The sequence below is a fragment of the Corvus hawaiiensis genome, chromosome 7 (assembly GCF_020740725.1).
Source record: "Corvus hawaiiensis isolate bCorHaw1 chromosome 7, bCorHaw1.pri.cur, whole genome shotgun sequence".
NCBI classification, from domain to species: Eukaryota; Metazoa; Chordata; class Aves; order Passeriformes; family Corvidae; genus Corvus; species Corvus hawaiiensis.
In genome coordinates this window covers 139,197-165,991 of record NC_063219.1, presented here as the reverse complement: position 1 = coordinate 165,991, position 26,795 = coordinate 139,197, and the positions used below count along the sequence as shown (strand labels likewise).

The window sequence follows — 26,795 nt, the reverse complement described above, 5'->3', positions numbered from 1 at the left end:
AATTGATTGAAATAAAGGGTAAAAGCTTGACTCAGCCTGTAACTTTCACTTTTCTTTCAAGTGCAAAAAGAAGCAGAAAAATCCATTCATATTGATGCTTTCCAGCTATGTGTCTTTCAGATTCCCAGGTGTTCATCCCCTCACAGAGTTTTAGTGCTGACACAGAAGAAAGTTCTTTGTGTGCTGCCAGAAAAACGAGATTTCTCCCATTTTTTATTTTCACACCTAAAGTATGAAAACATTATCATCACACAGAAGAGTTCTGCACACTCTCCTGTGGGCAAGGGGAAGATCCCCTGATAGGCAGATTCCAACCCCTCCTGTCCATATTTACATCCCTAAGGCCTCAGACCCTCTATAGGTAACCACGGGGTTCCCAGGTGAGAGGAGTCACTGTGAGAACAGAATTAAACCCCAAAGCATCTCTGAGGAGACAGCGCCTGACTCTGGGAGTGCCTCCCTCTCGCGTGGAAGGTGTGGGTTACTCAGGAGTTACTCCAGGAGTTCCTACTCTGCCCAGGCCAGGCCTGCTCCGGACACTCCCTGTGCCCTCAGAGCCACAAACCCAGCTCAGGGCTGGGCTCCGAGCTCCAACACCACCAGGAATGAGCACTCCCTGAGCCCCCTGCCCTCCCAGCCCTGCTCTAGGCTGGGCAGGCACTGAGGGGCTCACTGACACCTCCAGTGTGGCTCTTTAAAGGTGGTGGCACAGGTGCTCCGCAGCAGACCTGTGCGAGACCCAACTTCTCCACGGGCAAGGAAGAACCTCCCAAAGCAGGTGACACAAAAAGCTCTGGTGTGGCCCAGGGACTGCTCAAGGTCACAACCAAAATTAGTTCTGAGCTCAGGGTGGTGTCACTTCAGTTCCCTGCCACTGCTGCCACTTCCTGCCACCTTCAGCTTTTGTTCCAGGCACCAAAATATGAATTTTTCAAGGCCAGACCATCTAAACTATCTGAAATTGCAGCCTGGCTGATCTCGGGAGCTCCCAGACTCACTCATGAGGATGAAGTGACAGACCAGCAGTGAGCACTTCTCCCTCTTCCAGCCAAGCTGTGAATTGCTCCTCCCTCAGCTTCAGCAACCACTTTTCGTGCCAGTTCCTGAAGAGAATCTTGTGCTGAACATCCATCACTTTTTCAATGCAGAGCATTTGGCTTCATCCTCAAGCCCTAGAAATACTCAGCTAAACCAGCACTAAAACCTGATTAAACTCGCATCCTGCACAGCACAATGAACTTGGACTTGGGCAGGAATCAGAATATCTGGGAATGAAGAGAACCCAAGAGCTCGGAGAGGTTTGCTTCGCCTTTGTCCTGCCTTGGGCTCCTGGCTCTGCCCCAGCAGTTACAATAAGCAGAGCAGTGACCTCCCCTCCCCTCCTCATCAACACAAACCCCCAAAAGCAGAGTTTGTCTCTCTCAGACCCACCTTGAGCTGTGTCCGCAGGAACAACGAGGCTGTTGAAAGCAGCAACCCCACAGCTCGGCGTCTGCAGGGCTGCACCCTCTCCATCCTACAGCCTCTCCATCTCCCCACAGCTTGGAGTGATCTGTTCTCCCAGTTTAGAGAAGGTGACACCAACCTCACTTTGGTTTTGGTACAAACTCTGAGGCAGACACTGAAGGCAAAGGAAGACGAGGCCTTGGTGGGAAGGGACCTTAAAGCCCATCCAGTGCCACCCCTGCCAAGGGCAGGGACACCTTCCACTGTTCCAGGCTGCTCCAAGCCCCAGTGTCCAGCCTGGCCTTGGGCACTTCCAGGGATCCAGGGGCAGCCACAGCTGCTCTGGGCACCCTGTGCCAGGGCCTGCCCACCCTCACAGGGAAGGATTTCTTCCGTGTATCTACTCTGAACTGAAGTTTAAGTATCTAAGCTCAAGTTTAGTTATTGCTGAGCCTCTGCTGAAGATAACTGAGACACCATAGCAGGAGAGAAAGGAAACAGGCCTGTAAAACAAACCACAGGAGAGTAACAAACCAAAATGATGTGGCCAAGAACAATTATTGCCACAGAAAAGAAACCTCAGTCACCAAAACCTCCAGTCTATTCCTACATCCTCACCCAGGGGGACTCCAAACACGACACTGCAACTCATGCTCCCCCCAGCTCCACACACACATTGCTGGGACCTCTTGCAAGCAGCTCGAGCTCTCTCCACGTGCCAAATTTGCCCATGGCAGAGGTGCTGCTTTCCTGGCTCAGCTCCCAAGACTCAACTCTCAGTATTTCCACCCTCAACAGTGTAAATTTCTGGTGATCTGGAGCAAAGATTTCTGGCTTGCTGTGTGGCTTCTCACACAGAACCTGAGCCCAGGGGCTCAGTCTCACTCTCTCCGTGTTTGACACAAGTCATAAAGCAAGAACTGCAAAGACATTTCGAGGCACTATCAGAGGCCTGAGACAGCTTTTGGATCAAAGTTGAAATCCACTGTTTTCTTTCATTGCTGTTAAACTGTACTGGAGTCCTGGGGGCACTTTTGGGCGCCACAATATACAAAAGATACAAAGCTGACATCATCCAAAGAAGGGACATGGGGATGGGGAAGGGTATGGAAGGACCATGAAAGAGCTGCTGAGGGCACTGGGTTTGTTCTGGTAGAGAAGTGTGAGGTCAGAACACATCGGGGCCTCCAGCTCTGATCTCCGCTCCCTGGGACACGGACAGGACCCAGGGAGCAGCTGGAGCTGGGCCAGGGCAGGCTCAGGCTGAGATCAGGGAAAGGCTCTTCCCCCAGAGGCTGCTGGGCACTGCCCAGGCTCCCCAGGGAATGGGCACGGCCCCGAGGCTGCCAGAGCTCCAGGAGCGTTTGGACAGCGCTGCCAGGGATGCCCAGGCTGGGGTTGTTGGGGGGTCTGGGCAGGGACGGCGGTGGGACTGGGTGATCCCTGTGGGTCCCTTCCAGCTCAGGATATTCCAGGATTGTCTCACTCCCCAACAGGGGAGAGTCTGCTCTCACACAGAGCTGCAAACACACTGTGCAGGAGGCAGCAAATGACAAAAATTGACATTGATACATTAATAAAGCCAAGATATTAAGCAAGCCAAAAGATAAATTTTCCCTTTTGTTCCTGACCAACAAGACCTGTCCCAGTCCCAGTCCAGCCACTAAACAACTCCAGTGTGATACCGAGACTGTCTCACACCTCGAGGCCGACACACAACAGCAGCACAGCACCGGGAGTTTAATCACGTTTCCCTCATTAGAGGGGACAATTCAATGACCGCTCAGGTGCACAAGCACTCCTGCAGAGCGCTTCACTAGACCCCGTTTTGCAAGAACTCCCCCAGGCTGCAAAGCCCCATTTGCCAGGGACCTGAGAGAAGAATTCGGTAGTTTTAAAGGAATGTCAGGAACTAGGAATACACCTGAGTGTAGGAGCCGAGAGTGCCGAGAATATTTCTCGGTCTCCATCTCGCCCGATCCATCTGTTACGGCGCAAGGCAGAGGCAGGTCCCTACCTCCCGAGCCTGGGGTCCTCCCATCAGATGAGCCATGCGCGCGGCCAGGGGCGGTCCCGGAGCTTCCATCTGGCCCTCCCGCTATCCCCATGCGGCCCGGATTCGCGGCCGCTTCCGCGTTTGAACGGCGGCGCCTGCTGCTGACGTCATCACTCCCGCCGCTTCCATCCCGGCCTTACTTCCGCGTTCGGGAGCCCTCGCTTCCACGCCTGCGCGGCGCGGCATCGGCCACCCCTCCTCAGACCCCGCGGTTACCCCGGCAACGCCGCTCGCGGCTCGAGCCGCTCCTGGCCCGGCCCCGGCCCTGCCCCGGACGTCAGCCCCACCCCCGCTTCCAGCTCAGCCCCGGCCCCGCTGCCAGCCCAGCCACGGCCCCGCTTCCAGCCCAGCCACGGCCCCGCTGCCCGGCACCAGCGCTTCCCAGGCCAGCCCGGTCCCGCCCACGGTCCCGGCCGCCCGCCCGGCACCTCCAGCCACACACGGACGCTTCAGCTGCCACGCCGATACGACCGATAAGCACAGCACCTCCAGCCAGCAGTGCAATTCTTTCGACTACTGCAGCTCCATCGTACGAGCTTTCGGCAGCTACACCTCCTACCAGCTCTGTGTCCACACAGCCCCCGTCTGCACCGCAGCCACAGCCGTGGACACACAGCAGGGACATTTCAACAGGTACCGTGTCACCACGGCATGCACCCCCTATCAATCACTCTGATAACACCACTCAGAGGATTATCACAACAATCACACGATGCTGAACCATGTTTCCCGTGCCATTTCAGCGAAACAAATACGATTTCATCTCCAGAACAGAAAGAGGACTTTCTCAACTATATGTGGACACCTCTCTCGCTCCCTTTTCCCGCTCTCCCCTCTGCTCCCAGCGCTTCTCCTGCAAAGGGCACAGCTTTTCCTGGGCTCTTTTCCTGCCGGGCTGCAGCGAGCGCTCCCCTCAAGGAGCAGGGGCAGCTTTGCTCGCGGCAGCAGCGATTAAACAGAGCAGGCCCGGAACGATTCCTGCTTAGCTGGGCTTTGAGCACATTCCTGAGCCAGCACGGCAGCAGCGAGTGAGGCAGCGGCACATGAAGGAGGCTGCAGCTCCGGCCAGGCTGGGGAGGGGTTCCTCTGTAAAATAAGAATATGGAGAGACAAACCAGAAAGGGCAGGAAAAAAAGAAAAAGCCAAGACAAACTAAACTTTTTTTTACACGTGAGCCAAGGCCACAGGGGAGTGAAAAGCCCAGAGCCTGCGGGCAGGACAAGCACTCCATTGATCAGTAACAAACCAACACAGCTCAGCTGGATGGTGCACTTAAGACTGGACCTGGAAGCATCAGGAAAAGCCATTGGAACACAAGCTCAGCAGCACAGAATCCATTTGTCACCAGCTGATGAGATGGGAGGCTCTGTGTGGGACACGTTGTGCATTCAGCTTCAACAATGCCACAGCTCCACAGCAGCGCTGAAGAACTTCTGCTTTTAACTGTTGGAGAGGATTTTCTCAATGGAAGTGAAGCTGTCATTAACAGAGGAACAGCACATGATGCACAGCATAACCTGCAATAAAAAGCTTTTGCTTTCCGGCATGTAAACATCCAGGTTACTGGACTTTAGCTCATATCAACGAATCTGATGATAGATTTTTAAAAAATTTTTCTTGGAACTAAAAAAGTGAAATCTTCCATAAAAGGATAAAGCACAAAAATACTCTCTCAGTAAGTCTCAGGAAGCCATTTAATACCTTCCATGTCCTAGGAACAACTAGGCAAAACACTTGGAAAGTGTGAGCAGTAGAAATGTTGACCATTGAATGTTTGGCAGCCGTGTGCTCCAGCCCCTGGGAGGGGCTTGTTCCCCACTCCACACCAGTCCTGCAGCTCCCCAGCTATTTCTTCTTCTTCTTTGGGGGCTCATCCTTCCTCAGAGCTGCTGCTGCTGCTGCTGGAGGAGCTCGGATCCGAGTTGAAGTCGGAGGAGGAGGAAGAGCTGCTGGAGGAGGGGGAGGGGGAGGAGGAGGGGGAGGAGGAGGAGGAGCTGTCCTCACTGTCACTGTCCTCGGAGGAGGTAGAGGAGTCCTGGCTGTCAGAGGAGGAGTCGCTGGCTGAGCTGTCACTGCTGCTGCTGCTGCTGGAAGTGGTCACACTTTTGGACCTGGGAGAGAACAAAGAGCTGAGCACAGCCCTGCCAGAGCCCACGGCACCGTGTTCTCTGCTCTGCTGGAATTATCCAAAGATCAATTCGTTGCCTTGAAAATTTCCAGGCCTCACCACCTAAGATGAATTCCTGTGCCCTCCCTCCCTTTCCCACTCCTGGATGAGTGGATTTTGGCCATTTGAGCAACGGCAGAGTGGCCCCAGGGCATGACATAGCTCAGCAGGACTGCAGAGAGGGGCAGAGAGGGAAAGCTGGCCAGGATCTCGTTCCCAGCCCTGAGCAGGGGCTTTACTGGCCTGACTGTCCTGTACTACCCGAGCTCTGGGGACAATGAACCAGGCTGAGTCCCTGCCTCACCACTGCAGCAGGAATTCTGTCAGTTGTGACCAAACTTGTCCAGCGAACACATCCTACAAGCTCCTTCCTGGGCAGTTATTAATAAGGAAAACCAAGAGACTGTAAACAACCTTAAAGCAGGATACCAAGCTCCAGCCTTTTCTTTGAGAAGCAAATATGGCTAATTTGTGCCTGCTCAGGATCAGAGGGAGCAGCTGATCTCCTGGCAAGAGCCCAGGGTGGAGCACGGAGCAGAGCTGGGACACTGTGCTGGGGTCCCGCCACGTTCCTCACCATGGGGCTGCCGAGTCCCTGGGAAGTGCCCGTTCATTGGGTCACCCTGCTGCCAGCAGTTGGTTCCCACTTCCCACTCCACATTAATGTTTCATCTCCGGCATTTCAAATGCTTTGCATTTCGGTAGGAGCAGGGAGCCTGTCTCCCATGGCAACAGTGCCAGGAGTCCAGGACAGGAGAAGGAGCTGAATGGGAGCACAAACTGGAGAGGTTTCTCACCACAGCTCAGCTGATTGCTGTTACTGAAACCCAGTTCTTGCAGTAAATTAATCCCAAGTGTTTGCTCCTCCATTCTGCCACAGCTCACCTCAAATACCACTGGATTTGGAGCCTTTCAGTGGCCAGGGCAGCTCCGGGTGCCACAGGCAAGACCTTGGTGGAGACTTTCCCTTGTCAGCAGTTTGCCAGGGGACCCTCAAAACACCTATCCTGTTGTTTTCATCCACGGAACTAGTGGGATTCTCAACCCTGCAAGAGGCAGAAGCACCAATAATCCTGGCCCTTCCTCACTAGGACTTTCAAACTAAGCCAAGGTCTTCTGTGTCTGTTCAAATTAGCTTTAAAGTCACTGATTTAACAGAGAGGGTATTCCCCCCCTCCTGAAATTCATTGGGAAATAGAAATGGACACAAAATAAAAATGAATGATTCCTACTCCTCCATCCCTTACTCTTCTCATCAGTCCACAACACTCGCCCCATGTGACAGAAAAGAGAAGGCACACTCAGGTTAGGGTTAAACTGTGTTTACATTCTCTTTTCAGGCCAAACTAAGGAAGCACATCCAAAACCCCCGTGCTTCGGAGTTGGTGCATTTCCTCTTCGGGCCGCTGGAACTGGTAAATCTTATTCCCAGGTCTCACTGGGAACTCCTTTTATTTCTAGTTCACACTTACAAGTAGATAGATTGTGAAACAGGGTTGGAAAACTGCTCACACCTGGCCACAGCTTTCTCAGGAACTTCCAGAAGCGATGCCGGTTGTTCCTGGCCTCTGATCCAGTTTGAAGCTTGAAGTAAATACAGGAACCCCAGCAAATATGAATCCTTCCACCGGGTCAATAAGGCATTACTGTGAACAAAAGGGGCAGCCAGCTGGAGTCCCCACTGGGAATCTGTCTGGTCTCACCTTCAGGCAAATACGGCTCAGTATTTGCACTGAAAATGCTTGGAAGCAGAAATCCCAACTTGGAAAAGGAGCCACAAAGGAATAGCAAGATACTTTCCATTTTCTGAAGTGTCAGCTTCTGACACTTCACTTGTCTGTAACAACAGCTCATTTGTAGATCAGCTCTTCCTTTGACTCCAATCCAAAAAAATCTCATGTTCCCTTGAACTGTCCAGTCTCCTTCAAAGACTTAGGTTGATGTTTCTTGCAGTGACTGAGCTGATCCAAGGATCAGCTTTGTCTTCTATTCCTGCTCGTCTGTGTGTCCCTGGTTGGACATTTTGACCGTTTCCTGCAAGTTCTCTCCTCTTTGTGTGGTTTGTGTGGTTTGTGTGTGACCCAGATCATCAACAGCTGCGGTGGCCCTGAGCTGGCCCGGTCTGTCCTCAGCCCGCTGCTTTCTAAAGACGCCACCGATTTTCTGAGAGGACACCTGACAGCCAAAGAGATAAACCTCTGGGATTCCCTGGGGGAGACATGGACCAGATCCAGGTAAGGACAGAGCTGCCATCTCCCCAGGCTCCCCATGCAGACGGGATGCTTGGATTCCCTGATGCTCCTGCTTCTTCTTTCAGGGGATGCCCTGAAAGACACATTCTTCGTGAATGTCACCTCATATTCCCACTTTCTGTCCTAGAGCCGAGTGGCCCCGAGACACGAACATCCCCACCTACATCCCCAAATTCCACAACGGCTGGGAAACGCCCACAGAAATCTTCCGTGGAGCTCCCTGGGAAATAGACATTGGACACTTGCAAGAGGAGGTTAGTCCTGTGTCCCTGTCTCTTCACTCTCCCTCCCCCTTTTCCGGAGAAATGGAGCTGCAGGGGTAGTGGTGGCGTGCAACAAGTAGTTGGCTCAAAACTCAGTTGGATCTGGTTGCCCCAGTTAAATACAGAAAGCAAATGAGGCTGGAAAAGGGCAGCAATAATGAGCCTCTCCCAATCCAAGGCAACAGCACCCTACAGCGTAACTGAGCTCCAGGGACACAGGCTTCCCTGGAGAACACCTTGACCAAAATCTGCCAGACCATGACTCATCTACCACTATCCCTCTCCTTTTCTCCGACCAGCTTTCCCCTTTCCTGGTAACACTGACTCCATGTCTGCCTTTCCAGCTCTCCTCACTCAAGCGTGGCCAGACGGCTGAGCAGACACAGGTCGGGGATGCCTTCAAACAGAACATCACTCCACATGGAAATAGGTAATGGATCCGCACGCCCGGAGCTTTGGCTCCCACCTCGGAACCTCATGAATGCACACGGACACGTACAGTGACACTGGGACGTTTGGGCATCCTGGAGACAACTCCCTGCCACTGTAAATGACCACCAAGGGAAGACAAAGATCAGCTGAGGGGTTATTCCCATAAGCACTGTCTGCTGTTTAACCCCCAGCAGCTCTGCAAGGAAAGGAATCGCAGGTGTTTTCCACCGCAGGAGGCAAAAATATTGACTGACTTCATCAGTCCATCCATAGGTCTGGTTTCCCAACATCAGCCCAGCAAAGTGACCTTAAGGATCAGGTGCCAAAGATGCTGCACTGCGCTTTGGCTCTCCATGTGTGTAGAGACGCTGGAATCATGGAATCACAAAAGGGATTGAGTGGGAAGGGACCTTAAAGGTTATCCCGTTCCAACCCCCTGCCATGGCCAGAGACACCTTTCACTATCCCAGGTTGCTTCAAGCTCTGTCCAGCCTGGCCTTGGACACTGCCAGGGATCCAGGGGCAGCCACAGCTTCTCTGGGCAACCTGTGCCAGGGCCTCAGCACCTTCACAGGGAAGGATTTCTTCCCAATATCCCATCTAAACCTACCCTCTGGCAGCGGGAAGCCATTCCTCCTTGTCCTTTCACTCCAGGCTCTTCAAGTCCCTCTCCAGCTCTCTTGGGGCACCTTTAGGCACTGGAAAGGGCTCTAAGGGCCCTCCAGAGCCTTCTCTTCTCCAGGCTGAACATTCCCAGCCCTCCCAGCCCGTCTGTGTAATGCTCTAGCTCTTGGAGCACTTCCTGGCCCTTCCTGGCCTCCTCTGGACTCCCTTGAGGATCTCTCCATCCATCCCAAAGTCACCCCAGCTTGCACAGACAGAAGCTGCCTACAGGAGGAATCTGCCCTAAGGGAAGGGCACACACAAACCTCACCTGTTGGAAACACAGGGCCAGGGAAGAGCAGCCCGACCTCCCAGCGCTGCTGGAAAACATTTTAGCTGAGGAAGGAGCTTTGTTTCACTGGAGACAGCAGCTCCCCCTTGGCTTTAAACAAAACCAAAGGCAAACCCACTGATTAGGGGCTGAATAGAACAGTGTATTTCAGTCCTGCCCACCTCTCCCCCAGGGAACCGACAGGGCGCTGGGTTCAGACAACTCTTCTTAATGAGACAGAATTCTAGAAAATGGGGGAAAACCCGTCCCCTTTCTTCAGAAGTCTTGGGAAGGTCACTTCCAAAGCCAGAACAAACAAGGCCACCCCTTTGCCTTCGGTTTTCCCCAAGGGAAAGATGGCTCTTCCACCTTCTAACAGCCCTGACACTCATTTCCCATCACCGGTTACTCCGCGGTACAAAACCTTCACCAAAGTACTTTTAGTTCAGAGTTTAGAAGCCCCATCTGCTTCCTTGTTTACATGAGCTCACACCTTGGAAACTGTCACATCTCGGAGCGCAACCAAACTCTTCCCAAACTCCACGCGAGTCCTCTGCCGTGATTTGACACATCACTTTACAGGGATTTGACTCAAAGTTTTCAGCTGACCATCCACTTTGCTGATGCCAGTTCGAGTCTGGGAAAAAACCCTCAAGCCAGACTGGTTTTCCATGGTTTTCTGTTCTAATCTAAAGGATTTATAAGCTTTACTACAAGAGTTCAAATCCACAGGAAAGTACCTTAAATCAAATTATATCAGCAAAATAACTTTTTCTCATTCACCCCATCACTGATTCTGGTAGGAACATCAGGTGGTAGAGATGCAATGTGGAGCAGGGAAAGAATTAGGATCATTTCTCTTCTCCAATTCTGATTTTCTTGGCCTTGTTGTTGGATGGGCCTCCACTAAAACTCCAGTTTTTCTCTTCTGCAGGAATTTCGAGGCCCAGGGGGTGGCTGTGCCCAAGAGATTTGCCAAGATCCGCTACGATTTCACCGCGCGAAACGCCAATGAGCTCTCGGTGCTGAAGGATGAAATCCTGGAGGTACGTGACCGCTCCTGGAAAAGGTGTGTCCCCCAGGGGCAGGAGAGAGCTCGGGATAGCAACAAGCACCAACTCCATTTTCCCTGGTGGTATCTCAGCAGTGACACAAAGCTTTGCTCAAATCCAAAGCTGGAGCAGGCTGCCTGTGCTGTGTTGTGTCATTTCCTCAGCTCAAACACATCGGTCCCATTTTAACCACAGTGAGGAGGGAGGACAACAACTCGCTCTAGAGCCCTGCTCATCCCCCGCTGGGTCGGCTCCTTATTACCCCTTCCTCCTCCACGAGGATTTGTTTTCTCTGAAAAGCACCTTTCTCATAACCTTTCTCTTACTGCAGCACTGTTGGCAGCTGGACAAGGTGGGACGTGACTTGGGCTGACACTGATCTGTGACCTGAGGAAAAGGTTTCTCTGCAAAATGTAGCTTTTTATTTATTTAATTATTTATTTTAATGCAAAGAGACATCAGAAACTCAGTCATTGGGAAAAAAAGGTCTGGAGAAACAGGGACATTATGTAGGAACTATGAGCTCTTCAGCACGCAGAGGTGCTCTCCTGTTCATCCTTACGATAAATTCTGATGCTTTCCAGGAAAAGTTTCAGTCCTGGATTGCATCTGAGAGCAACAGATCTAATTAGAGCTCCTGGCCTCAGTGATTTCCTTCCAGTAACTTCACCTTTTGGATGGTCCAACCCTGCTATATCCTGGTTATTTATGCCTGAAATCCCATTTTCCCACTAGCAGATTTATTTTTGTCCCTCTCTCAGGTGTTGGAAGATAATAAGCAGTGGTGGAAGTTGCTCAACCGGAGTGGGCAGGCCGTACAATATCCTGGATGTGGTGAAACTGGAAGAGCTCGAACAGGTCTGTCGTCAGGTAATACCTGACTGGTATCAGCTGCAGGGCACAATCTGCCTCTGGGAATAATGCTGTCATTAGACCTCCCTGGATTTCTTAGGATACTATGCACAAATCAGGACAGACCCTCAGAAGTAGACAAAGCCAGGAGATTCCTGAGTCTCCTATGATAAAATTCACATTTTGCCACGATCGTCTTCCCAAATAAGGCCTATCCTTCCTATTTGTGCACCAGCCTCCTGCTTTCCATATTTTTCCACGTCAAGATTTTTCTTGGGGGTTAAATTAAAGATGGACACTTCCCTCAGCCAGTTCAGTTCAGCACCAGGAACACGTTACTGGAGTGGAGGCAGATGGAAACACCATCTAAGTGAGAATTAACTGAATACTGCAACTTGCACTGCAGAAATGTGGAGCTGGAGTGTTCTAAACACCCAAGGGAAGCATGGAATTGCTTCCCCATTTTGGTATTGCAGCGTTTGGGCAAAGCCTAAGGGGGCCCAGCAGGCTTCTGGATAAATCCCTGCTAGTTTAATCAAAACGTCAAAAAACTTTCCAGTCCGCTCCAGGCCCTTGGCAGTGGTCTCGCTTCACATCCCAGCTACGGAGCAGTGAGGCTCTGCCTTCCAATGAGATCGAACATGTTTGGCACATCTAGGAATTCCCTTGCGCAAACTTCAGACTTTGCTTTGGGTTCTTCATTCCCAGAAATTAACTTCTTCCATGCAGCTCCACCTGAGGTCTCCCCAGCCCCACATCAGCACAAGGAGAACACGGCAGTTTGTCCCTCCGTGGGTGTGAGGCAGAAAGCTTAAGAAAATTAAAAACTACCAAAAAAAAGTCTTACTTTTTTTTTTCCCTTTCTAACCAGAGGTACAAAGGAGACCTGAGCCCCAGGGGCTATGGCCCATCCAGCCCAACCCACAAGCTGCCTGCCAGCTACGCCGGGGATAAGTGGGGCAGTGAGATGTTGTCGCGCTACTCCGCACAGGACGCCAAAGAACGTACGTGTGTGTCCCACTCTGGGCTCCCCTGGGTTTGGGCGCTCGGGGGACCAGACCTGCCCAAGGGGCTCTCCTGCACCTTTTACTGATCACAGCAATGGAGCAGCACTGTGTCTGGAGGCCATTCCAGGCAGGACAAGAGCCAAGAGAGCAGCCCTGGGGCTTGTGACACCTCCGGGGCTCTCGAGCGGGCTGGGCCGAGCAGGGCAATAAGTGATCACCCCATGCCTCCTTCCTCCAGTTCTAACTTCCTCCTCCTCCTCCCAAGGAGAGAGTTTCCTTTCTCTTCCAAAATGTTTAAGTGTGTCTAAGGAACAGCTCAGGTCAATCCCTTTCTCTCACTTCCTTTTGCTCATCTCCCGGCACACACACAGTGCCCGCCTGGCCGCTTCCTTCATGTGATTCCACAGAATTCCCGGCCAAACAGGAGATCCGCATCACTCCCTCACCCTGCACACGCTGTGGGGCTCACAGAGCAGGAGAGAGATCAGGGGCCCTGCTCACCTCACCCCTTATCCCACCCTGTCCACTCCTGGAAGCAGGAGCCCTTCTGGGACGACAGGAAGCCCCACAATACAAGGACACAAATCTGTTCATATCACTGAGTTATTCCCCACAGTCTTCAGGAGTTTCATGGGGAAAGCGATACTGGATGAAGAGTCACTGGAGTTTTCACAGAATCACAGGATGCCCTGGGCTGGAAGGGACCTTCAAGCTCATCCCATCATGAGTGTGTTGCTCATTCCCAGTTTGTGCTTCCTGCCGCTTCTGTTCTGTTGCGGAGCAAAACCTGGAGCTCTGCGATCAGCAAATTAGTGACTAGAAGTAGCAGAGAGGACTGAAAAGGTCTCAATTCCAAACCGCCAATTGTAGATTCTCACAGAACTGTGCTTCCACATCAGGCAACAGCCAAGGGGTGATGGGAGCAAAATAAATGGCAACACAGGGGCACAGGAAAATGGGAATCACTTTTCTGGGCTGAATTTCAATAAGAATGTTGAGCCACATCCCCATTTGCCTTACAGTTTCCCCACAAACATTTAATGGCATTTTTGACTGAAGACTTGATTTCATTCCCTACTTGTTTCTACAGAACTTATTCACCAAATGGATGAGCTGAACGACGAGCTGCTAGAGAAGATCACAAACAATAAAATCAGCCTCCCCACAGGAATTTCAAAGTGGAAAAGCCTCAGCAAGTTTTTGTGCCCCTCACCTTTGAATCCAGCACTGAAGAAGTCAAAGCCTGGCTGGAGGCCAAGTCATTCAGCAAAGAGTAAGATTTGCCCTATTGCCACGTGCAATGCTCGTCCTTCCCTGGAGAAGGAGCGGGGGAGGCCACTGGCACCATCTCACCTGGGACAAGCCACTTGGATTTACTTACAGAGCCTGTGTTGCAAATTAGATTTCAACCCTGTTCAATCCAGGCTCTATAACCAGAATGTTCAGAGCCCAAAGTCACTCCCTTTCTCTGGTATAAATAGTTTCTTGAGGATAAATAGTTAACTAACTACATCCACGGCCTGAAATGCTACTGGAATTGCAGCTGCCACCTTGGAACAGCCCCAGGGCCCTGTTATATGGTCCCACTGCAGCTCCTGGCCTCCCATCTCCAACTCCTCACCTCTGGCACGAGGCCACGTGCAGCACAATCGTCATCTCCCTACTCTGTGTCTCCCCAGGACCGTGGAACACCTGGGCATCCTCACCGGAGCTCAGCTCTTCTCCCTCAACAGAGAGGAGCTGAAGAAGGTGTGCGGTGATGAGGGAAACAGAGTCTACAGCAAGATCACAGTGGAGAAAAAACAGCTGGAGGTAAGCATTTTTCTGGATAATTCCTGCTGGAATGGGGGCTGTACCAGCAGCGTCACAGAGCTCATTAAACAGGCATTTTAAAAAATACAATTGTGGGGAAAAAAAATGCAACCAAACCTACACCAGCAATAAAACACACGTAAAAATTCCAAAGTGTCTTTTGAGCAAATCTGTAAGATACCCCTGTTTCCACTAATTAATCTGCTTTTTACTGATATCACTTATCTCTTTGAAACTAGCTCTACTTCTACAGCATTAATTAAGTACTGTCACTTAACTGCAGCTTGAAGTTCAAATCCAAACTGCCTGTTTTGTTTCCATTCCAGAAAAGCAGAGGGGAGTCGAAGCTCCAAGAAATCATGAAGCGCCGCCAGGAAAGGATTGATTCTGCAAATTAAAGTCTCTCTGCTTTATTTCAGCTCTTAGCCCTAAGTAGTGCAGAAGAAAAGGGAATGAAAGCAATGATTCCTGGCCCAGGCCGGAAGCAGCAGAGCTCCCCTTGGGGTCCAGCTGCCATCAGAGTGACAATTCCTTGAACACTGTTGGGAAGGGTTGACAATAAGACCATGTCCCACTGGGAAAGGTGTTTTAATTTTGCATGAAGTATTTTTTTTATAACTATATATTTTATACTGAAATTTTCCGTGCATGCGATCAGAGCAGGATTCACACGGGGCTGGATGTACAAGGGCTGGCTTCAAGCAAAAAAAGACCCCCAAAGCTTTTCTCCGAGGGCTGTCCCCCGCTCCCCACTCTCCCCTGGCAGAGCAGGCGTGGCACACAGCACAAGAGAGGCCAGCCTCAAGGCTTGGAGCTTGGACCAGAGGAATAAGGCTTTAGAAGGTTTTAGAAGGTTTGGGTTTAAGGAAAGGACATTAAAGCTCATCCCATTCCACCCCCCTGCCATGGGCAGGAATGCCTGTCACAAGCCCAAGTTGTTCCAAATCCTGTCCAACCTGGCCTTGGACACTTCCAGGGATGGTGAGTCATGACCTCTCCGGGCAACCTAACCCTTTCTATTTCCATTCCCATTTCCTCCTCAGTGCAGGTGTCCCCTGCAGCCCACGAGCACAGGGCCGGTGACAACTGCCTGTCCTTGTCCTGTCCCCCTGTGCCCCCTCGTTGGACAAGGCTAGAATGGCAACACACATTCCCGAGGTCTGGCTGCTTCCTTAAATCCATGGACCAGCTAGTGCTATCTCTGAACAGCTGAAATGAGCTTTCAGTGCCTAGAAATGAGCAGGAGTGACAAACAAAGGGATTTGAATCTGGAAATAGGTGAGTTCCACCCGCCCACTGCTGCTGATGCAGAGGCTGGGGCTCGGGGCAGATGGGCAGCCCTTCCCTGGGGCACAGATCCTGCACTGGAATGTTGTGGTGGTGTTGCCAAACCGGGCCTCAAACCAGGAGAAGATAAGCCCTGACCATTTGCTCCCGACCCAGGCACACCCACAGCCCTTCCCAGGGTGTTGGTCACTTGTCCCCATCTTCACGTTTTCACTGCAAAAAGTCAGCTGAAATGATTCCCAAACAGCTGAAACCCCAAAGCACACTGGGAAAGGCAGGTTTAACACAAATTAAATGGCCACAAGAAAAAAACCCCTCTAATTTAGCACAGGGTGTTGCTCTTTACTTCCCGTTTTCCTTCAAAAAGTTATGTGCATTGTATATAACAATCTGTAAATAGGGGTGAGGAAAATCCCTCTCCCTAGAAGCAGAATTAAGTGATTATGCTTCCAAAATTTACTCACCATTTCAAAACTCAAGCAAGCAGCGTAGTTCCTGTCCACAGCAAGTTTGGCACACTGCATTTCTAGCTCTGTTTGACTGACAGACCAATCTGATTGCAAAGCAGTGAAGCACACAGAGCTCCAGAGCTGCCCACAGCCCAGGGACAGCTGGGTTTTCTCTCTCAGCACATGCTGAGTCTTTGTCCAAATTTGTGCCTGTCATTGCACATTTAATGGAAAAAGCTTTAAAACAGCATCTGGGGAACTCATGTCTAAAACTGAGAACACCAGTGCACCTTAGTTTTGCCTTCATTCTTAAGTGTCTCCAATGGATAATCTGTTTTCTTCGTTTGAAACAGGACACTGCTCTCACCAGCAGAATTAGGGTGCAGGCAGGGGAGGATCCTGGGTTTAGTCACAGCCCTGCTAGGATCTGAGAAGGGCACTCACCTTGTCAGGGAGGGATGAAGAGGACAATCCTCCTGAGAAGCCCTGGCTCCGGATTAGGGTGGAGATGGGAGGCAGGATGGCAAGCACGGGAGGTGAAAAAGTTTCTAAAATGAAAATAAAAACGAATGTTGAGCTAGGAAACACGCCATCTTCTAATCCTGGGGTGTAGAGGAAAGCAAATCACAGGGAATTACAGTTATCTGGGATTTTAACAGGAGTGTACATGACAGCTCTGTAAAGCTGGGAGCCACAGGAGCACTTCCTAAAACAAATATCTCAGTAGACCTTATTGCAGAGATCACTTTTACAAATTTCCATGCGACTGAGCTGTGCTCTGTTTGTACTGCCTGCAGACAGTACATTGATGTAACTGAGCGAAGGAGACAATGATATAACCGTGCACTGTACAAGATTTATTAAAATAGTTAAGTTATACTTATAACTCCATCTCCGACTCTTTCACTGGGTTTTCATAACGGTTTGTCACTGAGAGTCTCAGAAACTCAGCAGAATGTCTGAAACCACACATTTCCTTTTGGTTTTGGGGACTGACATTCAACAGGAAGGATGTTACGGCCTGGATAGCTGTGTCTTAAGAATAGGGGCAAAGCACGAGAAGGCTGTACAAAAGCACATTCTTGCCTCTCTGGAAGGGGAACGACTGTGGCAGCTGTCCCAAGTGGAACCATACAGAAAGAGGGAACAGCATAACCCCATGACTAGGAGCCTGTTACACGGATTCTCCAACATTTCCAGCCAAGAGCCATCCTGTTCCCAGAAGCAAAAGTTTGTTTTCTCTTTTCCTTAATAATTAAATTACTCACCTGAAATAACTGGTAATTCCTTCTGTAGATGTTTTGGGGAGTTCAATTTCCAAGTGGGCCCACACTAACAAGATCACCTCTTTTACAGCCTAAATAAAGTTCAGGTGAACCACGAGCCCAAAACACCTGCCTTACTGGGCCGGGGGCTCTCTCAGCGCCTGGAGCTGCACCCGACAAACCATTTCGAACCTTGCCACAACGGCGGGGAAGGGAACACAGAGCGCTCAGCTCCTGCAGCGGGGCACCACCGACGCAGCTCCGAGCCTCCCCTCACGGCCGCCTCCCTCATGGGCTGCCCGCCGCCACCTTGCGGCACCGGCCGCGCCCGGGCCCCGCGCGGCCATGAGAGACGGGCGGCTCAGGGGCGGGTCGGGCGCCGTACCGGCCGCGGGGAAGACTGCCGGGGATTCTGGCGACACGGAGACTCCGGGGACAGGAGGTTCCGGGCCCGAGAGATTTCGGGGCCAGGAGACCCCCCCCGATACGCTCCGCTGGGGACGATGGCGGCGTCACGGTCGCCAAGGCGAACCCCCGCCCGGCCCTCACGAACCAGCCAATCAGAATCGCTCTTCCTCCCGCTGCCCCGCCTCGGCTCCTCCCGGCCTCGTCCGTCTCCTGTCCGCGCTCCTGATTGGCCGCTGCCGCCCAGCCAGGCTGGGATTGGCGGCGGGCGGCGGGAGGGCGCGGGCCGGTGCCCTTCGGGCACGTACCGTCCCTCGTGGGCGCGCGAGTCCCCCGGAGCCGCGGACGTGTCGGTGTCCCCCGTGGAGCGGCAGAAGATGGAGTCGGCGCTGGAGCAGCTCAAGCACCACACCACGGTGCTGGCCGACACCGGGGACTTCAACGGTGAGAAGCGGCATGAGGGGATCCTGTCTCCGCAGCTTCTGCTTAGCCCCCTCTCCCGCCCCTCTTCACGGAGAGTGGGCGAGCCCGGCCGAAGAGGCGCGCGCTGCGGGGACCGACCCACCCTGGGGCCGGAGGGGGGGCGAGCGGGACGGCGCTCGGTGGCGGCGCTGGGTCTCCATCCCAGGGCAGATCCCGCCCCGCCAGGACATTGTCCAGACCCCCCCGTGATTTCTCCCAGTTTGCCCTCGAGTGTGCCCTGACCACTCCGTTCAGCTCTGCGTGCTGTCAAGAGGAAGTGCCAGACTAAAGCCAGGCTCTGCTGTTCTAATTAATTTTGGGTTTTCTTCCAGTGGGCTGTCTAGATCTGGGACTTGTTTGGGGTTTTTCAGACTCACGCTTGGACGGGGCTTGGAGCAGCCTGGTCCAGTGGAAGCGAGTGGAACTGGATGAGCTTCAGGACTCCTTCCAACCCAAACCATTCCAGGATTCCATGATATGCTTAAAAACTGATTTGGGGTTAGAGAGAAAGAAGGGAAATGATGCTTTTTATTTGTTTCAGTTGAGCTGCACATTGATCTTTTCCCTTTTTGCATTTCCAGGATGCAGAAAGTGAGAAGGAACTTGAGGAGATGTGCTCGGTCCCAGAGAAATAATTTTGAAAAAACTCATCTCACTGGATACTGCAGCAACAGTAAAATCCCAAATGGATTTCATGATCCTGACAATTCTGAGTGCACTTCAGGGATAAGGCACAAGATCTTACAGAAAAACAGATGCAGCAGTACACGTCCAGGAAAACATCTTGGAATTAATGGCATAAAATCATGGTTTATTTTCCTGCATATGTTTGATTTTAGGATCCCTAAAATGTTACATCCCTAGCATCAGGCGTCAGGGGGTAAATTATAGGAGGTTTGTGATAAAAAATATTTTTGGTTATATATAGGGCAGATATTTATGAATATAAATACGTATTATATATTAGGGCATATAGCTAGCTATTTATATATAACATATTTTTTATGTGTGCACAGATATAGTTTATATCAGACACTGTGCCTGTCTGATGGCCTTGCTGCTGAGCTCCCAACTCCTTCCTGAGGAAAACATCAGGCAAAAGTTGTTTGGTTTAAATGGTCCCTCTTTTCCTTAATAATTATTTTACTCAGTTGGAATAACTGATAACAGCTGTTAGAGATGTGCAGTTCCCAGTGGGACCAAGGCGCTTGTCTGCACAATGCAGAGTGGCTTTTAAGACATTCAGTAGTCAGAGAAGTGAGGATTAGGATTTCAAATGCTCTTGGGCAATGAGGCTGGCCAGAGATCCCTCCTAACTCACTGTGGGACAGCAAAAACCCCACAGGCAAGGGTAACCAGGGATTGTGGGGATGGAGAATTTAATGGCAGCAGGGGGCAGCTGTGCCAGTTCAACGGATAAAAAAGTAAATCCAAGACTGCTCTAGAGAAGTATTGCTCCTGGATGTGTGTAAATACAGGGACCCCTCTTTACTCTCAAGTGAGGGAGGGTTGTGGTTGTGCTGCCAGTTTACCCTTGAGAGTTCCAGGCTTTATTTCAGCTCCCCTGGCCAGGCCTGAAGTGCAGCAGTGGCGCGAGGGCCGGAGCCATCGGCTAGCTCTGGGAACTCAGATGCCATCATGGCCCAGTGGGGGTGGGAGCTTAGGCTGTGGTGGCAGCCTAGGAAAGGGATCAGGTGTCTCCTGGAACTGCCCAGAGTGCAGGAAGGGAGGGGGAACTGAACTGCTCCCACAGAACCCTGCTGGGCTATGGTTCTGGGCCAGGCCCATCAGAAAAGTGGCATCATCAGTGGCACCTCAGTGGTTATTGTCCTTGGAGCTCTCAGGATCAGGATGAAATCATGTTCATGCACTACTGGGAAAGCAGGGAGCAGGATCAGTGCTGTAAATCTCTACACTCTCTCCAGGAGTGGCAATTTCATGTGTGGAATAGTTTCCTGTGGCTGCCTGGGCAGCTGCAGTTATTGCACAGGCATTCAGGGCTGACAGTTCCCTGCAGGGAGAGCTCAGCACATGTGCCCAGAGGCAATCCCAGCATCTGAAAGAAAGAAAGAAGCAGCAAAAGGTGATTGCTTCTCTTTCAAAGTTATTTCAAGTGCTCACACCCAAACCAACCTTTGCTCTTGATTTTGGCCTGGTGCATCATGAGCAGTAGGCACAGGTCATGTCATCAATGCTGATATGAGAGATGCCTTCTGGGGGAATTCAGCTGATTTCCAAAGTTCCCTTCCTGCCCTGTGCCTGATCTGCACAGCAGAAAACCTCTTCCAGGAAGGGATTGTGCTCCCTCTAATCCCATTTGCCCAGTCTGTTCCATGGGGATATTGCCAGCCTGGGGCAGCAGAGGCACACGCAGCTCTCAGCACTCTCTGCTCCAAGCACAGCTCTGGGCTCCTTTGCAGACTGCCTCTGCTGTGGGGTTTTCTCCAGGAGAAGCCAAGGAATTGCTCATGGAAGGGTACAGATTAAGTTATCCCAAAGGGAAGTAAAGAATAAATATCTCATTTTTCCATCAAAATGCTTATGCTCTTTCCTACAGATTATTTCAAGTTTTTCCCACAAGCTTTGCCCTACCCATCATCCCATTTTTACCCCAAAAAGTAATTTTCTCTATCCTCAAGAATGTCTCAGTGTCTATCCCCAAAATTTTCACTGTGTCTCTGCCAGTGACTACCTCAGTTTACCTCATGCTGTTCATTCTCTTCCCTGGGGGTTGCTTCAGATTTTCCCTCTAAGCTGTCCCTGTCTGTGCACTTCTGATTTCTTCTTTTTTACAAGAAAGTGTTCATTCACTACTCTGGAGATTAGCTCCAGTTTTACCCCCCAAAATTGCCCTAACATTCACTATTCATTGCCTGATTTTTACCTCACTATGTTCATTCTCTGCCCTAGAGATAACCTCAGGTTTTACCCCCAGTATTTTCCCTACCTGCCCACTAATTATTTACTCTTTTTGACCTATAAATACTCTCTTTCTACCCTGGAGATTTCATCAAGTTTTACCCTGAAATATTTCACTATCTTTCCAGTACTGTCTCACATTACCTCCTGATGTACGCTCTCCCTGCCACACATCACCCCAGATTTCACCTCCAAAATTATTGCTACTTGTCTACTACTTATTACCTGATTTTCACCTCAGTATGTCCATTCTCTGCCCAACAGGTCATTTTAATTTCTACCCCCAAAACTTTGCCAACCTGTCACCTAGTGATTGCCTCAGTTTACCTCAAAAATGTTGTCTCCCCTAGAGATTACCTCAGACTTAAGCCCCAAATTTTTTCCCTGTCTGCAAGTGACTACCTCTGTTTAACTTCAGTATGTTCATTCTCTGCACTACAGACTCAAGTTTACTCTCAAAATCTCCCTGCCTCTCCAACACTGATTACTTCCTTTTTACCTCAAAAGATTGATTTCTTTTCTACCATGGAGGTTACATCAAGTTTCACCCCCAGAATTTACTAATACGTCCACGACTGATTCACTCAGTTTACCTCAAAAAGTGTTCATTCCCTCACCTAGAGATGCCCTTGTATTTTACCCCCAAAGGTTTCCCTACCTGTGCACAATTGATTGCTAATGTTTACTTCAAAATCTTCATGCTCTCCACTACAGGTCACCTCAAGTTTACTTCAAAAGTTTTCCCTACCTGTCCATTAGTGATTATCTCAATTTTTACCTCCAATAAGTCATTCTCTACCTACAGACACTGGATAGTAAATCATACAAAGATCTAAAAGTCTGCACAAGAAACAGCAGAAGGTTTTCCATGAATAACACAAGTTCCATTTTTCCCTCCTCTGCCTAGGACTGCTACCAGGAGACAGGAGAGCTGTTATCAACACTCAAACCTCCCAAGCGTTGTTATTTCTCAAAGATCAGGGCCGGCACTGAGCTACTCCCATGCGCCTGCAGGGCTCTGGGGAGGGGCAAGATGACATCCCACTCCTGCCTGGAGAAATTTCAACGCCCTAAAAAGTCATTTCCCTTCTCTCTGAGCCACGGCCAAAGCAGCTGTGTAGAACAACATGGACTATTCATGGAAGGGATGATTCAGTTGTGGGAAAAACGCTAAAGAAAGACTATCACCCCAAATTTCAGGGTGAAAACACACTGCTTGTTAACAGGAGCACACAAACTCATTTAAACCAGAGAGGAAACTGCACACCAGGAAAAGAGCTGAAAGATATGCTCTGCCTTGATTGATAATTCCAAAGGAAATTCCCCACGGATCATAGGCAATTACCTATAATTTTACCTCCATAATCACTGGATTTCTGACTTGGGTTGCTGTGGAAGCATTTCACAGATGCCTTGAGGGGTCAGGGGCTTGGTTGGATTCTTTGGGGTTAGTCCTGACAGGCCCAGGCCAAACCCACCCACCCGCATCGCTGCTCCACCCCAAAGTTGCATGAAATACTGAGAACAGTTTATAAATACTCCCCCCTTCCTTGTCCTTCCTTACACATCCATGGAGCAAATGTACTCTATCCATTGTTCCCAAGAGCACCTCTCCAGCCCACATCCCAGTTTTCACCAACACAAACCAAACAGACCTAAGACAACTATTCCATCAGTGCCTGCAATTCTCAGCTCCCTGTTCCCTGCCACTCACACAGCAATCTCACCTCAGCCCAGAGACTCCCCATCCCCAAAGGGAAACAGAATCTGACAGGGCACAGCTCTGGCACCACATTTCTCCTTGTTCCTGGAAAGTCCTAGGTAAATCCAGTCCCTCAGACCTTGCATCCCTGAACACCAGGAGAGCTGGAGTTTTACCCAGATCCCAGCGCCCTGCACAGCTGCACTGACACAAGCACAGGCTGATCTCTCCGCCCAGCACCATCCCTCATTTTCCTCCCATTGCTCCCCAAGCATCCCCAAACCACCCTGTGTCTGTGCCGGGGCCAGGGCCTGCCCCAAGGCCAACCAGAGGCTGTCACCCAGCCCTGCACCAGCTGCCACCCCTGGGAGAGCTGGGAATGCACTGAGAGCTCAGCTCCCCAGTCCTCAGACACACAAATAATGCCCAACCTGCCCCTCTGGGCACAGCCAAACACCACAACTCCATCATCCCCAAGGAACTCTGGCAGTCGCCTCTTCACCTCTGCCCTTTTCCAAAAGACACAGGTAGGACTGGGCTGTCAAAAATGGTATTCCCTAGGCAGTTCATCCCAGCAGAGAGGAGAAGAGGAACCCTGTGTCCCTCTGACTGACCCCACAGCATGGGCAGGACCAGCTGGGTTTTTCGTATTCTAAATTTTAAAATGAACTGAAGAACCTGAAAGGCAAAAAACACCACACACATAAGGTTAGAGCCAGTCAACACCCACAGACAGACACACTCTCAGACACCCCTTCTGCAGCTTACATGCTGACTGCAGCCCTTACTAGAAGCACTCCCCCCTAAAGAAGATGCTTTAACATCTTCTTCCATCTGCTGCTCCTTGATGTGGAACAGTAGATCCTGGGAAAATTGGTAGCATCAGTGACCATAGGGATCAAAATCTGCCTCGGGGACCTGCAAGACAGCATGAGGCGGTCTGCAAGTAGCTGACAGCAAGGAGTTATCCCCACACCAGGCCCATAAACTTTCTACCCAAAAGCCCATAGACAAGAGAGGAGAGTTTTGAAACTGTTCAAACTAGCCATGACTGAATGTGCCAGGGCAGGGCAGCTCCAAGCATAAGTGACACATGGACACCCAGTGCATCAAATATAAGCAGAGATGACACGAAGACTTGAGAGAACGCTTCAGAAGATAAATTCTTGAGACCAGGATGCTTTGAGGCGACAGAAGCTACGAAACTACTGCAGTGAGGAGGCTCTAGTACACTTCATATAGAAGTCCAAGGGAATGGCACATGAAAAAAAGATACTACCAAAACTGAGAAGGAAGATGGATAGGAACACCTTGTGTACTTCTTCTGGTCTCAAAAAGCAAAACCATAAAGATGCCAGAATAAGCCCGATCCAGGAAAGTATGTAAGCGCTCCTGCTGCCAATATGGCCCATAACAATGCCTGTAAAGCATTGAGACATCACAAAGCCCTATGGCACTGAAGACAACGGACACAGACCACATAACATAGACACAAACTGAAACTGCCCAGCAGTTTTACCTGATGGACCCAAGATTCCTAGTGCAAGATGAGCCAGAGGCCGATGATGCCAAAGGAAAGAAGGCTCTATGGCAGTAGTACGTGACAGTGAAAGGTAAACTCCTTATGAGAAGTTAGTGCCAAAGCTAGTAAGAGGATGCTCAAGAAGTGCAGTAGGCCTAGAGAAGGAGGCAACGACTGCCAGCTGATACAAAGGGATCCCTAGAGAATGATTCTGCCGCCAAAGGCTGAAATGACATCACAAAACATGACCGACCGACAAATGGCCAAGATGCAAGAGGCCCGTGTGCTACGCTCAAAAGTGCTCAAAAGCGTGGCTACACTGAAGAGTAGGCAAAATTTAGACCGTGGCAATCATGCCAGACCCAAAGGCAGGCTCCTCGGGTGAAAAGATGGACAATGACATCGAGACTCAACATCCAATGATGCGAAGCGCACAAGAACATGGAGATGGGTTGGAACTGCCCGGCCCGGCAAAGGCTCGAGTGATGCTGAAGAGAAACCCTCTCTCCCTTAACCTCCAAGGGGCCCAGCCCACTACAGCCCTCTCCTCTAAGCTAACTTCAAATTGCCTCCTGTGATTCCAAAGGTTTTTGCCTTCTCCCAACCAACAGTCCCCACACTTAGCTCTCTGAAGACCAGCAGACAAAATCCGTCCTCGACAGAAAAGAATGCTTCAGCACCGTGGATGTCAATACATGGCCCACAGCCCACTTGGGCAGCTGCAAAAGACGGAAAATAATGACAAAATTCAGACTGTGATTACACATCCCAGAAGTGACCCCTTGCACAATGCCCCTCTCCCTCATAACTGCTGAGGCACATCACTCACCGGCCGTTTCCAAACTTAGGCTCTGCACCTACTTGTGGTACCTAAGACAACAAAACAGAAACTGCGACTATTGCCCTCCAGAAGAATAATGCAGGGGCTCCCTCTGCACCACTGGCCCAGGCTCACCTCAAATCTCCATCCGACTCTGGAGGTGGCCTGGACGATACCTGCAAAGCAAAAAGGGACACGCTTCGCATGCTGCCACGTACCTCTCACCTATCAGTCGCCCCACCTAAATGCCAGCTCACCTGCTCGCCTCTGTCCCTTGGCATGCCCAGGGCAGCAGCAGCACCTGCAGAGAAGCAAAGCAAAAAAACATGCTGAGAGACTGAAACCACAGCCTCCCCACTCCAACTCAAGTACACCACACCTACAGCTTAAGCTTGCACCCACCTGGCCTCCAGCATCCCAGGGCCGGGACACCTTCCCAGTGGACCACCTAAAATGCACAAACAAAAACGGATGCTTAGAGCTGCACCAGAAACTGATACCCAAGCAGTAACAACTCATTCTGTCCACCAGTCACCGCTCACCTCGCTCCATCGACCTTGACCACTGATATTCAGCATTACTTCCTACCAATAAAGATGATGAAGAACAAAGCTGTAACACAGTCACCATTTACACTTGCCCTGCAAAGACAAATAGTGACTGACCTTCCTGTGGGAACCACCTCACCTGGTATGGGGCGCTCTGCCACAGATTCAATCCATCTGCATCTGAAAGAAGGTGATGACAAAAGTCAAAGTACCGCATGAGAACTTACCACCTCCAGACATCTTGTGCCAATCTAGAAATACCATCTTGAGTCCAACTAATCCCTACATTACAAATGTCAAGTCCCTAGGACTTATCCTATTACACCTACACCCAGGCTATGTAGCAGGGCAAAGCAGCCCCAGGCCAAACACACAGACACCTGTGACACAGGAGATGACAAACCAGGGGATGCAACAAGGAGAGGAAACTCTCAGCAAGAAGAATTACCAATGAGATGACCTAGATGAGGCCGATGAGGCTCAAAGAACTCTGGCAGAAAAAGACCCTAACAGAAGGACTTATGCCAAGAACCGCAAAGATGGACGCCCGAGAATCGTACGGTTGGAATCCTCTACCTATCCTCGCATTCTCCCAAGTCCTAATCTGTTATAAGGGATCATTGCGGTGCACAGCTGTCAATACAGCTCAGAACAAGACTGTAAAAGGTGTCTGACTCAAGAGTGCTAAAGAGAGATGCGATTCCGATGCATGTCTGAGCTTGCAAGTCAAAGGTTCAAGGGTACCAGCGTCGGGCCAAGGAACACAAAGGAGATGCTAAGGATGATGCCCAGCATTTCTGATAAGCCCCTCAAAGGGGTAAGGCAAAAGACATGTGACACAAGATGCCCAAGAGACACAGAACACACAATAGACAAGTGACACAACACGCACAGGGACTGCTCTGCCCTGCACACCTCAGCATTGTGATCAAAAGCGAGACTTGGCCTTTACGTGGCCTAAGGGGCCCTCTCGTGGACATCCCCATCTCCAAAGCTAATTCAAAAATCCCTCCCACCAAGTCCTGACCCAGCACCCCACTCTCGTCCTCCTCCCTGAGGTGTAGCCCTCGACTTAGCTCTCGGATATCCAGGGATGCAAATCCTCATCAGGTGCAAAAGAAAGCCGCCTCATCATCTGGGAAG

The 26,795-nt window shown here is 50.7% G+C and overlaps 1 protein-coding gene across 1 annotated transcript; it reads left to right on the top strand.

Annotated features, from left to right (window-relative positions):
* Positions 1 to 3,552: 3,552 nt before the first annotated feature.
* LOC125328289 (epidermal growth factor receptor kinase substrate 8-like protein 2) lies at positions 3,553 to 14,865 on the top strand. The gene is given in 14 exon segments (XM_048308696.1): positions 3,553 to 3,834; positions 4,025 to 4,135; positions 7,010 to 7,084; positions 7,755 to 7,903; positions 8,049 to 8,175; positions 8,529 to 8,614; positions 10,485 to 10,596; positions 11,364 to 11,413; positions 11,415 to 11,472; positions 12,317 to 12,458; positions 13,552 to 13,611; positions 13,614 to 13,734; positions 14,141 to 14,273; positions 14,600 to 14,865. Coding segments are annotated over 14 exon segments (1,578 nt in total). The 3' UTR covers positions 14,672 to 14,865.
* Positions 14,866 to 26,795: the final 11,930 nt, after the last annotated feature.